This window comes from Cupressus sempervirens, chromosome 5, assembly GCF_028749045.1.
Source record: "Cupressus sempervirens isolate cs-2001-9-10 chromosome 5, ASM2874904v1, whole genome shotgun sequence".
Taxonomy (NCBI): Eukaryota; Viridiplantae; Streptophyta; class Pinopsida; order Cupressales; family Cupressaceae; genus Cupressus; species Cupressus sempervirens.
The window spans coordinates 844,440,830-844,457,097 of NC_143122.1; the positions used below are offsets into that span (position 1 = coordinate 844,440,830).

A 16,268-nucleotide genomic window follows, 5' to 3' on the forward strand; every position below is an offset into this window, starting at 1 on the left:
CAACAGAGAAAATATACAAAACCCAACTGTATTTCCTAAGGATAATTTCTATAGATCCCAAATGCAATTTCGACAACAACTGAAAATGCCATAGATGTTTTATATTTGTTAGGAATGCTATCTACGAATGAAAGTGGTCCGTATATCAGAAGGTCCAGTATGCAATAGGTGTTGACAAGAATAGGGAAACAATTGTGTTCTTCAAGGCTGTGATCAATCGGCCACCTTCCATAGGCAATTTCTAGTGTAACCGCCCCAAAGCTGTACACGTCAGCTTCTAGACTGGTTTTCCCTGTTATGTAGCACTCTGGAGCAACATACCCCCGCATTCCCTCCACCATGGTCGTATGGGAAGAATCCTAGTCACGTTCCATCAGTCTCACCAAACCAAAATCACCCAACTTGGCATTGAAATCAGAATCCAACATTACGTTGCTTGCCTTCATGTCTCGATGAACGACACGCTGGTCCGACTCTTCGTGGAGATAAACAAGAGCAGAGGCAATGTCATAGGCGATACTATATCTTCGGCTCCAATCCATCTTATCCTCCTCTTCCCCAAAAATGTGTTTATCCAGACTCTGATTTGGCAAGTACTCGTAGACCAGAAGTAACTCTTCCTTTTCGTGGCACCATCCTAAAAGCTGCAAAAGATTACGGTGTCTCAACCTGCTAATTCTTTGAACTTCAAAGACATACTCCTTTCTTCCTTGTCTCGATCCTTGAGCTATTCTTTTCACAGCCAGCACCTCCCCGGTGCCGGGTAGGATTCCTTTGTAAACGATGTCGAAGCTGCCTTGTCCAAGCTTTTCTTTCTCGCAGAAATTTCTTGTTGCGGCACTGAGCTCGGCATAGGAAAAGCTTCGGGGGCCATGAGAATAGCATTCGTCAAGCTCTGGATCGCTCTTTTCCCTAGCCTTACCTTCTCTTCCCCTTTTTCTGAAATACTGCCACCAGCGAACAACTATGAAGCCACATAGGACCACAACAACGAAGAACACGCATATCAAATAAACTTTAATAGAAAATCTGTTTGCATTGCCATTTCTAAGTAATTCACCAAGAGGTCCGACTTCCCACGAATATTTAGAAGTAAAATTCCAAACTTTTACGGTGTGCGTCTCTGTGTACTCTCCAGTGGCAACCGAGAAGCCAATCTTGATGTACTCTGGTAGATAGTTGCTCAGATCTATTGTGTGGTTAAATAGAGGGATTTTGGGTTTAGAAGAATTATACCAGAGAAAGAAGTGAAGAACCTTTTCTACACCGTCATAATCCACCCAGGCATCCCATGTCGCGTTTGTGAGATTTTGGTGTGTAGAGCAATTAAATAGACTGGATATTTTGAGCGGAAAAATGAACTTCGAGAAAATGCTATTGACGTCAATTCCAACATGATTGTCATCAGGAAATGAACTTCAAGAAAATGAATTCCACATGCTTTTGCATCACTATAATAAAATCTAGGAGTCATATTATTTGACATTATCAATTTTTTTTTAAAATTTGTCTATTCGACTTATCAATTTTGATGAATGTATGTTATTTTTCCTTTGTCTTAAATAAATTTAGTATTATACATACAAAACTATATAAAAGTTCCTCCTATATGTATTTGTGAATTGTTAAACTATTAATTAGAAATGAATAAATATCTATCTTATCTAAAGTGCAATGCCACTAAATTAATGTGATATTTTAAACCAATTTTATAAAAAATAATTTACTAAATCTACTATTTTTTTAGTGTTTGGTTACAAATTTATTTCATAGAAGTGAATAAATCAAGTATGAATTTCCAATCGGATTAAGAAAGAAGACAATACCAAATGGATCAAGAAAGAGCATACCAGAGAGAATACCAGAGAGAGTATCGTAGACGATGACAAGAACAAATGGCACAAGCTGAAAGAGAAGAAGAAAGAAGAAGGAAAAATAAAGTCTGACGATTAAATTATGCTAGAAGAAGCGCAGGATTGCTAATACAAGAATTGGAATTACAAAATAGGGATAGAATTACTCATCAACGAACATTCGATGAAGTATCTCATTTTGAAACACAAGGGAGACATGAAGTTGATTTTGAATCAAGTGAGAGGTACAATCAAGCATTACCTGTATTTGTGGAAATGAGTCACCAGAATGAAAATTCAAGAACAACAGAGCGTGTTCCTGAAGCACCTCATCCCACAAGCCAAAATAGGATAAATTTAGGTAGACAAGGAAACAGAGAAAATATACAAAACCCAACTGTATTTCTTAAGGATAATTTCTATAGATCCCAAATGCAGTTTTGACAACAACTCTATAGCTTGAAAATGCCACAGATATGTTATATTTGTCAGGAATGCTATCTACGAATGAAAGTGGTCCATACATTAGAAGGTCCAGTATGCAATAGATGTTGACAAGAAAAGGGAAACAATAGATTTTCAGCTTTAAATAATATAGATCTAGGGCCACAACCTGAGGAGCTTGCGAACTTGACCCAAGTTGAGGAAATGCTAATTGCATGTGTCAGCCCCATACTTCAAGTTGCACATGCAACAGGCGGTCAATATAAATATAAAGGGCATAAAATAAGTTTCCCACAAAATATAGAACATGTTTCCAATATATTGCCACATACAATAGATAATTTTCCAATTATTATTGTTAGACGAAGAGATCAATGTGGAACAAACTATAACTTTACTGTGAATAGGGATTGTGTCTACAAAGCACTCAAATACAAAGTAGAGCATGATAAATTTTATTCAGATATCCAAATTAATGAAAATGCTCTCAATGATCTACCTAGAAATGCAGATGAAAATATCTTTGCCAAATTAAAGACAGTCTATATGGAATTTGATTCAAATGTAAATGAGATTATTTTTGTTGGTCCAGTCATGGAGTCAGATGAAGGAAATATAATAGATCATACAACATCAATGGCTTCGAGACCACCTAATGCCCAAAAAGAAATGGAACTTATTCGTGCATGGGTCAGTAACCCTGATGTGAATCCAACATCATTGATATATTGGCCAAGTATAGGTGTATCTCCCATTAATGAATATGTGACATTAGGATTACTTGATATGGCATTTCCAACATTGTTTCCTGATGGAAGTTGTGATTGGTTAGAGACATGGTTGTGGTAGGTTTATCTTCACAAATTTGTGAAACATCTGATGCGTTATAGGGATCATCATTTTGGCAAACATCCCAGATTTAGATAGTTTGTATTCAACATGATAATGAGACATCGTGCACAAAACTCATCGTCAGTGTTTGTGAAAAGAAACTTTAAAGACATGCCCATTACCATCCATGAGTTGCGAAAACATATGGAAAACACACCCCACTCCAATCTAGAAAATAAATTGATGTGGTTTGGCACATCATTAAGGGGAACACGGTCATATTGGACTAAATCTTGTGCAGAATTGACAAATTTGCTTCATCAAATTGGTACTCCTATAATATTTTTCACATTAAGTGCAACAGATATGTATTGGCCTGATTTGCATTCACTTATGCTAGGAACAATGCCAATTGATCCACAAGAACCTTAGAATTGGAGAAGACAAAATATTATTGACTATCCTCACATAGTTGCACACTATATGCAATTAATAAACTCAATTTTTAGAAAAGAGATTCTAGAAAAGGGAATGAATGTCAAGGACTTTTGGTGTAGATATGAATGGCAACATACGGGGTCCCCGCACATACATGGATTCATATGGATTGAAGGAGCACCTGATGTGGATAAAATTTACTGTTCAAATGAGGAGGAAAGAAGAAGTGCTGAAAGATATTTTCACTCCATTGTTCATGCATGGAACCCTAGAAATGATCCTCATCAATGAAATATACAGGCACGTTAATCAATTTATATATATTCATGTAATGTGATATTAATTAGTGTACTTATCTTTTCTTACCTTCAATTATAGGCATTGGTCAATTTTCAACAACATCCATGTCTCAAAAACACAAGACAGCTTGCAGAGGTGGATTTGGACCATGACTATGAGGAAATATTAAATTGTGTGGAGCGACACACGATTTGTAAGGAGGGTGCATGCCTACGAAAAAAAGGGAAAGATGGTTTGCAGGTAATTATTTCATCCCAATGAATACTTACTAAATATATATAAATAATTACTACAAAATGACAGAGTTTAATATAATATTTCTTACATGGAGTGTAGGTATAATGCTCCTTGGCCATTAAACCTGGAGGGATCAAAATTATATGAAGACATGGAAACAGGGGAAAAGAAATTTGAACCAATGAGAAATTATGATAGAGTCAATTCACATAATCGCCACATACTACAATTATGGAGAGCAAGTATAGATTGGCAACCTGTTCTTTCCAAACATGTTGTCATAAAATATATCGCCAAGTATGCAACAAAAGTAGAGAAAAGCTCAGAAACATACCAGCAAATGTTGATGCGTCTATCCAATATGAAAAATCTATATGATTTAGTAGCATGGGCATATAGGAGGCTTCTAACAAAGACAATTGTAGAAAGAGACATTGGTACTCAAAAAACTTGCCATATGTTACTAGAGCTTCCATTAGTGGAGTGTAGTAGAAGATTTTTCAATCTAAATGTCTCACTTGAGATGTTCAAACCTGCAACTCTAAATAATGAAAATGAAAATGATGAAGAGAATAATAAAGAACAAACAAAATCTTTCATTGATGGTTATAAAAAAAGGCCATTATGTGTGGAAGGTGTTACATTAATTAATGTAGCTAGATCATGGATATATAATCCTAAGAGAAAAAGAGACAACAAATGGGAGCCTATGGGAAAAGTTGCAATTGTTAGAGTATTTCCTAGGTTTGTATCTATCCCTTCAAGTGAATCAGATAAATGGATTGAGTTTTTTTTATCAGAGTTACTTCTCTACAAGCCATTCTGTGATATTGAACGGGATATTGGTCATGATGATGCCTCTATCATACAAAGTTGGGAGACATTCACTTACAACCCTTGGCATGTTCAACGTATAATGTCTACCGAAAATGTTGAAAACCCAAATGATTATGAAATTGAAGACAATGAAGATGTCCATAGAAATACTACAAAACATGAATGAGAGATTATATCTAGGTTGCACCAGGGTTAAAATATACATTGCTTAGAAATAGACATGTTGGGGAGAAGAGATGTTGATAGACAAACAAATTGGTCTATTGATTATCAAGGAGAAGAGTACACTTCCAGAGCAATCAATTTCATAAGTAACATGAAGAATCATGGGTGCCTTATCTATGATGAAATTCCTCAATGCATAAACTACATGACCCTTGGTGAGAAACAAAAAAAGGTAGTCAACATAATCATGACGCACTACCAAAGAAATCAAAATGCAGAACCATTATTTTTGATAATTCAAGGAATAACATGAATAGGAAAATCATATCTAATTGGCACCATTAGTCAATCTCTTCAAAATGCGGCAATGCCATCCCATTCTACACTTCTATTACTTGCACCAATAGGAGTTGCAGCATTCAATGTAGGAGCTTCTACAATTCATTCAAAATTGAAGATACCAATAAGAGATTTTTCTCAACTGGAAGGAGCAAGACTCACAAGTTTTCAAGAAGAAATGTCACATATAAAATATATTTTGATTGATGAAATGAGCTTCATTGGTCAAAACATGTTGGAAAATATATATTCACGATTGCACCAAGAATTTCCACAATTTGCACATATAAGCTTTGGAGGTAAAGATTCCATTTTTGCATCATGAATAGCTAACTCATGTGTGAAATATACTATATTTGAATCAAATTTATGAATTAATACATAGTTTTTAAAATAATTATTTTCGTCAATTGTATTTTAGGTGTATCTATAATATTGGTGGGAGATTTAGGCTAGTTGCCTCCTGTCAATGATAGAGCAACATATGACAAAAATGGGGGCACAAAGTTGCTATGGCAAGAATTCAAGATTGTTGTCACATTAGATAAGATATTTAGACAAGATGGGGAAGATATTGACCAACAAAGATTTCGACAACTTTTGATGAATCTAAGAGATGCAAACCCACAAATTGATGATTGGAGGTTGCTAATGTCAAGGACCCCTATCAACATACATGTTGCAACAAATTTTGAATTTGATAATGATGTTCATTTGTTCTCAACAAATGAAAATGTTCATGCTCATAATAAAAAAATGCTACATTCATTGAAGCATCTCGTTGCACGTTGTGTTGCACCAAAAGCAGGTACTATTAATACAATAGATGACTGTTCAAATGATGAGCTTGATCTAGAGTTGTTAATATGTAAGGATTCAAGGGTCATGCTAACTTAAAATGTATGTATAGAGGCTAGTCTTGTAAATGGGGCTCTTGGATACATTCGGAAAATTGTCTACAAGCAAGGTAGTGCTCCACCTGAGCCTCCAACATATGTGATGGTTGAGTTTGATGGTTATTCAGGGTTACCATTCAAAGATCATAATCCAATGATAAATCCAATACCACCAATACAGAAGGGTAGAACACTTCAACTCCCATTGAGGTTGGCATGGGCATTGACTATTCACAAATCTCAGGGATTGACTCTTCCTAAAACAACAATTGATATATGACCAAGAGAAAGAGCAGGATTGACATTTGTGGCAGTTTCACGTGTAAAATCTCTCCAGTGTTTGAGAATAATGTCTCCTTTCACATATGATCGTTATGAGAAAATGAAAAAGGGTAGACAAATTTCCAAGCGCAAGGATGAAGAAAATAGACTTTAAGTGCCTTGAAGATAGTTGATGTGATATGTTATTCTTAAATGTTGTGTCTATAAAAATCTTTTTGAACACATTAGTATTTTGTTTGTAACACTTCCTACTATATTCCATGTTTTAAAAATGTCTCTATTATACAATGATAAATGATAAAAATAACTTTCTTCATTTTAATTTATTCTATTTTGAGAAATCCTATCTTTTCTTCATGATATTTTATTTTTATAGATCTTAATTAATTGTAATGATGTATTAAGTAATAATTATATCTTAACTAATTCTACTTATGTTTTAAGTAATTATTGTACTGATTCATTCATTGATATCACTTTATGTTTACAAATTATATTTACTTTTGCTTCAATGTCTCTTAATAGTTAATGACAATATTATGGATAACTTTTCTTTATTTAAACTATTAAATAAAAGATTCATTATATAATTTGAAGGAAAAAAATTAATGAATATAATTTACTTATTCTAATTATCATTCAATATTAATTTGGTTTTGTTTCATAATTTTAAAATTAGTGAACTAAACTTTATTTGTATTGACTTCATTTGGTCTTTATTTAAGTATAACTGCTACATTTAATTTGTGTGTTCTGTATTTGATTATATCTTATAATGGTTTTATATTTTTTTTTTATTGATATTTGTTTAAAATTTTGCAGCATATCATTTGAGCTATGGATTCTTCTATTGGAGAGTCAAATATCATTGTTACGAGTCCTGCTACTTACATAATGGAAATGGTAGATGTTGCCAAAGTTATGCGTGACACATCTGCAAAAAAAAATGCATTTCCAAAAATGATGAAAGAAGTCTACCATGATCATTGCTCTAATAAAGGTAGCAACACCATCCTTATCACTAAGCAATATGTGATGCAGCTACATCATTATGGAGAAATGTTCTTTTTTTAGTTTCTTCTCATATTTCCTATACTTCATCTAAATACTTCTACTTGGGCTTATATTTCCTATTTCATCTATGTAATTTTTATGAACAACAACATGAATAAGCTACTTTCACTATTTCATCTATGTGAATTTTGTGAACAACAAAATAAATAAATAAATTCCACTCTTCAAATGATGTTTAAAGGTACACTTACGATATTTGATGTTACATTTTCTATGCATAATCATCAACACTAATAATAATATTTATGGAATTGCTGACATTGATATGTATATTATGTATAAAATTTATGCTCTTATTCATATGTTAGATGCCATATTATCTATGCACAATCATTAAAACTAATAATAAACTGTATAAAAATATAAAATTGATACTAACCCTCTAAAATTAACATTTTATCAAGTCGTTCAAAATTAATTATTCAAATGCATTATGCCAAATTTTATTTTAGTATTTATTAATAATTAAAGTTATTAATTCTAATAATTAAATAACTTTAATATATTTAAATAATATTTTTAAAAATAAAAATAATAATAGAAAAATAAATATAATATATTTAAACAAATAACATTATTAATTGTGCGCCGCGTCTACTACTAGCTTATATATATTTTTATATATATAAAAAAGCTGAGAGTTATCCTTCTCAAGCCACCTATTTTCATAATCTAACTAAGTGCAATAGGCGCCTCGAGAAGGATAACTCTCAGCTTATATATATATATATATATATATATATATATATATATATATATATATATATATATATATATATATATATATATATATATATAAGCTAGTAATATTATGATCCGTTATTCCCTATAAACCGAGGGAAGCAAGTTAGTGTGGTGGGGTTTGGGTAATGTCAAGTTGTACATTTCATTGTGAACTTGAAACAAAATGTCAAATGTGAGAGGGTTTTCAATTTGTGAAGACCAAGTTAACTATTCTAGATTATCAATAATTGAAATATATTAAAAAATAAATTAAAAATGATTATAAATTATCTTTTTCTTCAATCAAAAATATTTCAAATTAAAATTAAATTACATGAAAAATTAAAAGTTCAAATATTAATATCAAAAAGTTAATTAAATATTTAAATATTAATTTATAAATTTTGTAATAAAAATGTAAGCTTATTAAATTAATAAATAATTAAATGAAAATAAAAATAGTTGTTGATGTTATTAAAATTGATATGTATAGAAAAGTTTAAAACATAGCTAATATTAACATATATTAAAATCAATTTAAAGTAAAATTTGATATTCAATTATTTTAAAATGTTGTTGTTGATGTTATATATATATATATATATATATATATATATATATATATATATATATATATATATATATATATATATATATATATATATATATATATATATATATATATGTTAGTAATCAATTTTATAAAAAGTAATATGACATAACCAAAGTATGCCATATGAATACATAACATTGAAATAAAATCAATTAATCAAATTAAATTATAAAATTAAACAACTTTACATTAATTTGAGGATGTATATTAATTTATTTATGATTAAAGCTAAATAAATGCTAAGATTTTAGTTGAAAATAGTGATATTATATTTTATTTTTTCGACAATTGAAATTGATAATGCCTAGTTTACCAAAGCTTAGTTTTCAGTCAATGTGAAGTTCTTTAGACAAAATTTGTATTGATGACATTCAATAAAATTATTTGAATTCATAATTTATTTCTAGCCAAGCCTTCAAGAAAACACAAGAAACCAAACCATCCAAAAGCAATCCCCTAATATGATAAACAAGATTAATTATATTTTTTAATTCTATACCTTAAATGAGTTGCTAATTTTTTTAGACTCAACAAGAAGCCACATAGCCCCTACGTGGAGTCCACACTAACATGTGGAGATCTTCAATGCAACTACGTGCTTTTTTGCAAAGATGGCTAAGTGTCATTTAGGCAAAGGCAGGAAGCCACTTGGCAATTTGATATTGCAGCTGGAGCAAATGGATTTAGTAAGTGAACAGAGTCCCTCAACAGAAATCAAGTCAAAGTAAGATGTTGCTATATAGACATGGTTCATGGAGGTAACATGTTCAGAATTTCTCAAGTTGAATGAAATAAAATCAACCGTTGTTCTGACAATTCACAAAATGATAGTCTGAAAAGATGATAATTAAGCATAGTATTCTATTAGTATTCATGGATTCACATGCACAGGTTATGGGTGCACATACATATTTTAGGCTTGTTATTTTATTCTTTTCAGGCATTTACTTCTTTCTTTTTTAATGATCTTGAAGGAAAGAGAATTCTTCCTTGATAAAGAGACTGGGATTAGCTTCGAGGAAGATTTAAATCTCAATTCTCATATTAACCTATCCAACGTCACTACTCAAAATACATTACAAACCTAAGGGTATTATCTGAATGGATCATGATCATCCAAATTCAGATATTGGGCAAGCAATTCTAGGGGATGAATCTCGAAATCCAGGCAAGTGCACCAGGATTTGGAAATCAAATGAAACTTATCAAGTGTTGCAAAGAAATCCAATAGAGTTTTGTCTTTGCTACCAACGTCTTCAACTCATCAAGGAATTGTGAAATTTGCACTGAGAATCTGGATGGTCTCCACATCATCTCTTTGTTGGGTTCAAAAAATGCTATTACAATGGAATATGTGAGATTATTGAAATATCTATTTTAATTTCACTGGATATACCATTGTAAAAGGCGATCTACAACCATTATCTTTAAATATTACATTGCTAAAATGGATTCATGCCAATGGTCTTTTGTACCATTTGAGTGGTGAATGGAACATCTTGTTATTTTTCATCTGAGGAGTAGAAATATTCCAAGCAATACAGGAAAAAAAATTGGAACAATTTTTGTGTCAAAATTAGGCATGTAAGGTAACTTTTCATGTGCTTTCCTACAATTTTCTAAATTTTTTATTGCTTCTATCTCTATGAATCTAAGAAATTATCTTTTTATATAGAGCTATGAGGGAGCAATTTATACAGTACTAGGTTTTCAAGCCCTAACAAAAATAAAAGTAAAAACATTTGAAACATATTATTAGTTTTTTCTTTTTATGATAAGTCATAAATCTTTACATTAAACCCATCATTAACCTAATACCTTTTATAGTTTCTAACTTGATATGAACACATTACAAGCGCATCGAAGCCCCTCTTCATGTGGCCAAATAGGACCTTCGAGTCACCTACATTGATCGCTTTCATTCTGTATTAGAGATTGAAAATGTTGATTTTATTTTCAGATATCATCAACATTGTGATTTTTAGCAACTGATTGTTCAAACCATATGCAATGATTGTGCCTAATTATTGATCTCTTATTCGTTTCAAAGCGGTTATCATCAAAGAATAAAAAACAAAGAAAGAAGGAAATATTCCCTAGAAAAAAATCATTTGGAAATCCAAAGAACCAAAAATAAACCAGGTATATTATTCATGATAGAGCATAAATTTATACACAAGAATAAACTATATGGCCATGTGAGGTCAAAGAAATTATTTTTATGAGAGCTGAGTACTATATATGTTATTTTTCACTTTAGGAACAAAAAGCTCTACAATTTTTTTCTTTGGGCAATGCTCTCATGAAATATAAAACAAACCTTTGAGAACTCAATTCAAAAAGATTCACTGAGTGCTCTCAAGTGTAGTTTTGACTTTGTATTCACAAGTAAATTTTGTGAAATTTCTAGAATAAAAGATACATTGTGTTCAATTTAGCAATTATATTGATGAATAATTAAGTGAACTGATTCCTGTTGATCTGTTGCAGAGAAAACTTTGACTGATATAAGTCATCCAGTGATGAATGTCGACTTTAGTGGAAAAATGGCTTGCAAGAAATGAATCTCAAGTTAGACCAGAAACAAAATTAGCTCAATTACCAATAAAATCTATCCATGAAAACATTTTTCAACCTACAAAATAAGAGGGAAAATCTGAAACAATATTGATGCGTTGATTGCATCAGCCTCAATCTAGAAACACATAAATGTGGAGAATATGACAGAAAATTTGGTGTTGGAACGCCTCATAATTCTGATACAAAATGGATAAAGGATGAACTTGGAACAAATTTATTTAATAATCACTAAATGTATGAGCTAGAGAAATCCAGCTAAATCTTTTAGTATTAATTTTCATTTAATGCAGTCAATTTTCTCATTGCCTTTTCCCTTGGCTTCCAATTGGACTGCAGATAAATACTAATATTTGAATTATTTAAATAAATTTTAATAATGTAACTTTAGCTTATTATCAACAAGCAATAAAATTGTTAAATTTCATTGGCCGGTTGAAAAAGAGTTTGGATTAAGCAAAAACACTAGTATCAAGAGTTTGGATTAAGCAAAAACACTAGTATCCCAGCTTTGACAGGAACTAATAATTGTAAGCTAAGTGTTTCTTCAATCACAAATTTATGTTCTTTAATGTTTCATTTCGTACCCATGAATTTTCACATGGTTTATTAATTATTAAATCACATGATATATATTTATATAAACATAAACAAATAAGATTAATTTAGTTTGGTCTTTATTATTGTATTTGATCTAGGCAATACACTATTCAATCAGTTAGTCCTAGTTTCAGCAAATCAAATGTAATTATTTTTATTTTATTTTCATTTTTCATTTGACTAATGTTTAAATGTGAAATTTTAAGTTTTAAAATTATTAAAAGTATTTTATGTTAATTTATTTGGTTCATTTATATTGGATCTTATAGGACCCAATTTGAAGGAAGCACTACTCATATCGTACACAAATATTTTAGGATGCACATATATATTAAAATATCAACCATATAAGGGCAGGGGCCCTAGCTTGGTTGGCTAAATCTTCCCTACTGTAGGGGGTTGGTCACGGGTTCTAGTCTCCCCTGTCCTCGTGGTACCGGTGGGTGTGTCACGCCAGCGCTACTGGTCACGTTAAAAAGTTTACTAGGCGCACTACAATTTATAGGGGGGTCGTGTTGCACCGATTCTTGCAGTCTAAAAAAGAAAAAGAAAAAATATCAACCATATAAAACATGTTTAATAAATTCTCAATTTAATTAAAAGATTTATACACTAAAATACAATTAAGTGTAATAGAAACTAATGGTTTGAAAAGGACTTGAGATGTATAATTTGTATGAATTCAACTTATTATAACTACATGCTTAGTTTTCAAGAATAGAAACTTCAAATCTATTTCCTCCTCATTTTGAGGGTTACCTACTAAGTTTATCCACCTTAACAGTTTATAAAAGACTTACCAACTATAGACTTTTATTCTAATCTTTTAAAGCATAATGATTGAATAGTGGAGCTATATAACAAGTTGGCTACTATTATTAGTAATTCAAGGTTTTTAATTGATATTTTGAATTTAAGGTTGTAAGGTGTTAAAATTTCAATGTTATGTTTTCATATGATAGTAATAGTGACAAATGCAAATCTTCCAATTTTTTTGATTGGTTTGTTTCAATTCAATATTTAAAAGTATTTTTTAATGTAAAAATTGATAAATAATTTTATTTTTATTAATATTATTTATAACTTCTTTTCATTTTTAGTTCATTTATCTTTATGTGGGTTAAATCTTTAAGTAAGAAAGTTGATTCTATAAAAAAAAATTGTTACTTTCTTTTAACATTTAATTTTTTTCAACAAGACTATTAAATTGACAATGACAATTTGATGAAAAGAGGACATGTTATGGCAAGTAAACTACTATATCTTTGTATATCAAAAGTACAAGTTTTGTACACATATAGTAGATATCAAGAAAGCTATAATCCTTGAGAACTTCTCTCTACACAATTTAATTCCATGTGAGTTTTGAAACCTATACCTTGAAATCTCATTATTTTAATCCAATTCATTTTTGCAAAAAGATTTTAGCATAGTCAAAATTTCAGACTAACTTAATTTAGACTTTGTACTTGATACTTCTAACACATTCTACAATTAAAATTTATAAATTAAAATTTAAAAAATTATAATAAAAATAGTGAAAAAACTATGTAAGGATGAAAACTAAAAATTCATTACTTTCTTTTAATATTTAATTATTTTCAACAAGAATATTAAAATGACAATAGCAATTTGACCAAAAAAGCACATGTTGTGCCAAGTAAACTACTATACCTTTGTATATCAAAACTAGAAGTTTTGTACAATTGTAGCAGATATCAAGAAAACTATAATCCTTGAGTACTTCTCTCTACACAATTAACTTCTGTTTGAAGTTTTCAAACCTATACCTTGAAATCTCATTATTTTAATTGAATTCATTTTTGCACAAAGATTTTACCGTATTCAAAATTTGAGAATAACTCAATTTAGACTTTCTACTTGATACTTCCAACACATTCTAAAACTAAAATTTATAAATTAAATTTCAAAATATTATAACCAAAATAGTGAAAAAACTATCTATGGACCTAAATGATTTTAATTAATATTTTCTATATCAACCAATCAAATGCAATTATTTTTGTTAGTATCAATCAAATTTTTGTATTACTCTAAAAAAAATTCTTTTACTATTGTAGTTAATTAAACAATGTGACAAATACAAGCCACTATATGACACTTGTTAGTTGTTGTTCTTAACTCGAGACTACTTTTTTTTTTTTTGCATATTGTGTATTAGATTTTTTTTTTAAATTTTTAAATGAAGCAAATTAATAGAAAAATAAATAATTGTTCTTTACATTTATATGAATATATTATTTTAAACTAATTATTTTAAATTTAAAAAGTTTAAGAAATATATTCCTTACCAAACAAAAATGAGATGAAATAAAAAATTATATTGTTTGATTTAGTTCAGATTATACGAAGTGATATCACATGGTGCATACTCTTATTAGATCCATGATTTTTCATTCCTCAACTTCTTTTGTTCCATTTCCATATCTATTTCTCTATTATTTACACTAGAGGAAAATGAGATTATAATCTACAAAAGTCTCCACAAACACAATCTCTATTATACAAATATGTCACAAGAATTGTAGAGATTGGTAACACAATTTTGTAAAATTTAATAAACTTAATACTTTACAAACTACTATGAATTGTAAAATTTAATTAATAAAAAATAAATTAGTTATAATTGAACTTAGTAACACATTTAAAAAAATAAAGTAATAACAAAAATATACATTGAGTAATCAATAATTATTTAAAATAAAAAAATCTTATTACAAATAACTAGAATATTTTAATATCAAAATATTATTTTTTTGTAATTTGTTTTTTTTTAAATTTTAAATGTTAGAATTTATCTTTTATTTATTTTACTATACAATATTATTATAGTTCTATTTATTACATATTTGATAGTTTTCATGAATATATTTTACTTATCTATTTCTACATATTACTTCTTAATTTATTTTTCCCTCTGCCTCATTATCTTGTTTTTATCTATCTATTTTCTTCGCTCTCCCTCTTTTTCATTGACATATACATATAATATTCTCTATCTCTCTTCAACTTCCCTCTCTTTTCCTCTCTTTAAAAAATTAATCTTGATTATCTTCTAATGTAAAAGTTTTATTTCAATCTTTATAATAGCATATTAGCATGTGAATTTTTTAGTTATTTGTAATGCTAATAAATCAACAATAGCTTTTGGGAAAGCATCGTTGTGACAACTATATGTTGTTATAGCTGAATTTTTAGCATTTGATCGTGTGACAATTTTGTAAGATCAAGTGTTGTCAAAAAAAGGTGTACATGCATCTCATATTCGAAATCTGCTTAGGAGCCTCTTGCATAATTGAACTAGGTAAAACTTTTGCATATATACTGAAGAAATGACAGGAAAGAAAGCCAATATAAATTATAAAACAAAATTAATTATGTTTTTTATTTTTTCCAAACACAGATTTATAACATGAAATTTCCATTCTAGATTCCCACTTCAATTTGATATAGTCTAAATTGACAAGGCTAGTCGTGAAATGTAGAGGGCTCGACGACAGATTTTCACAACCAGTTGTAGTCGCGAGTAAAAAAAGCCGTCGACCTGACGACTGGTGAACTTGACGACACCCCGGAAAGAAGCACCACAGAGCTCGACAAGCCTGAACTCATTATAACCGGAGTACACTGGCTGCACACAGCTAGCGGCAAATCTGAAAGAACGTATGGCAGTCCAACTTCACTTCTAATTACCATTATCACCTCTCTCATTTTGGGTGCACAACAGCCCCACAACAATCAGCCACTCCACATCTACCCCGCATTGAAATGTCCACCAAGTTTCTCATCTGCTGCATCCAGTGCCTTTGCCTTTCCATTTAAATCCCAAACACACTCTACCAGTCTGCAATTGTACTATTCTTCAAGGCTGTGATCAACCTGCCACCTTCCGCACGCGATTTCCTGAGTAACCGCCCCAAAGCTGTACACGTCAGCCTCTAGACTGGTCTTCCCCGTTATATAGCACTCTGGAGCTACATAACCCCGCGTGCCAGCCACCACGGTCGTATGGGAAGCTGCCTGATCACGCTCAATTAA

At 30.4% G+C, this 16,268-nt stretch overlaps 1 protein-coding gene across 1 annotated transcript; it reads right to left on the bottom strand.

The window, feature by feature from the left end:
* Positions 1–359: 359 nt before the first annotated feature.
* LOC149558531 (L-type lectin-domain containing receptor kinase S.4-like) lies at positions 360–15,926 on the bottom strand. The gene is made up of 2 exons (XM_089830895.1): positions 15,742–15,926; positions 360–1,416 (listed from the first exon to the last, which is right to left on the bottom strand). The coding sequence occupies exons 1-2, from the start codon at positions 15,924–15,926 to the stop codon at positions 360–362; spliced, it is 1,242 nt and encodes a 413-aa protein (XP_089687021.1).
* Positions 15,927–16,268: the final 342 nt, after the last annotated feature.

Excerpts from the sequence above, each read along its gene's own strand:
- LOC149558531 (XM_089830895.1), bottom strand. The coding sequence starts at position 15,926 with ATGGTAATTAGAAGTGAAGTTGGACTGCCATACGTTCTTTCAGATTTG. Across the intron at positions 1,417-15,741 it reads TTTACTCGCGACTACAACTG|TTCATTTCCTGATGACAATC; the intron begins GTTGTGAAAATC and ends ATTTTCTTGAAG.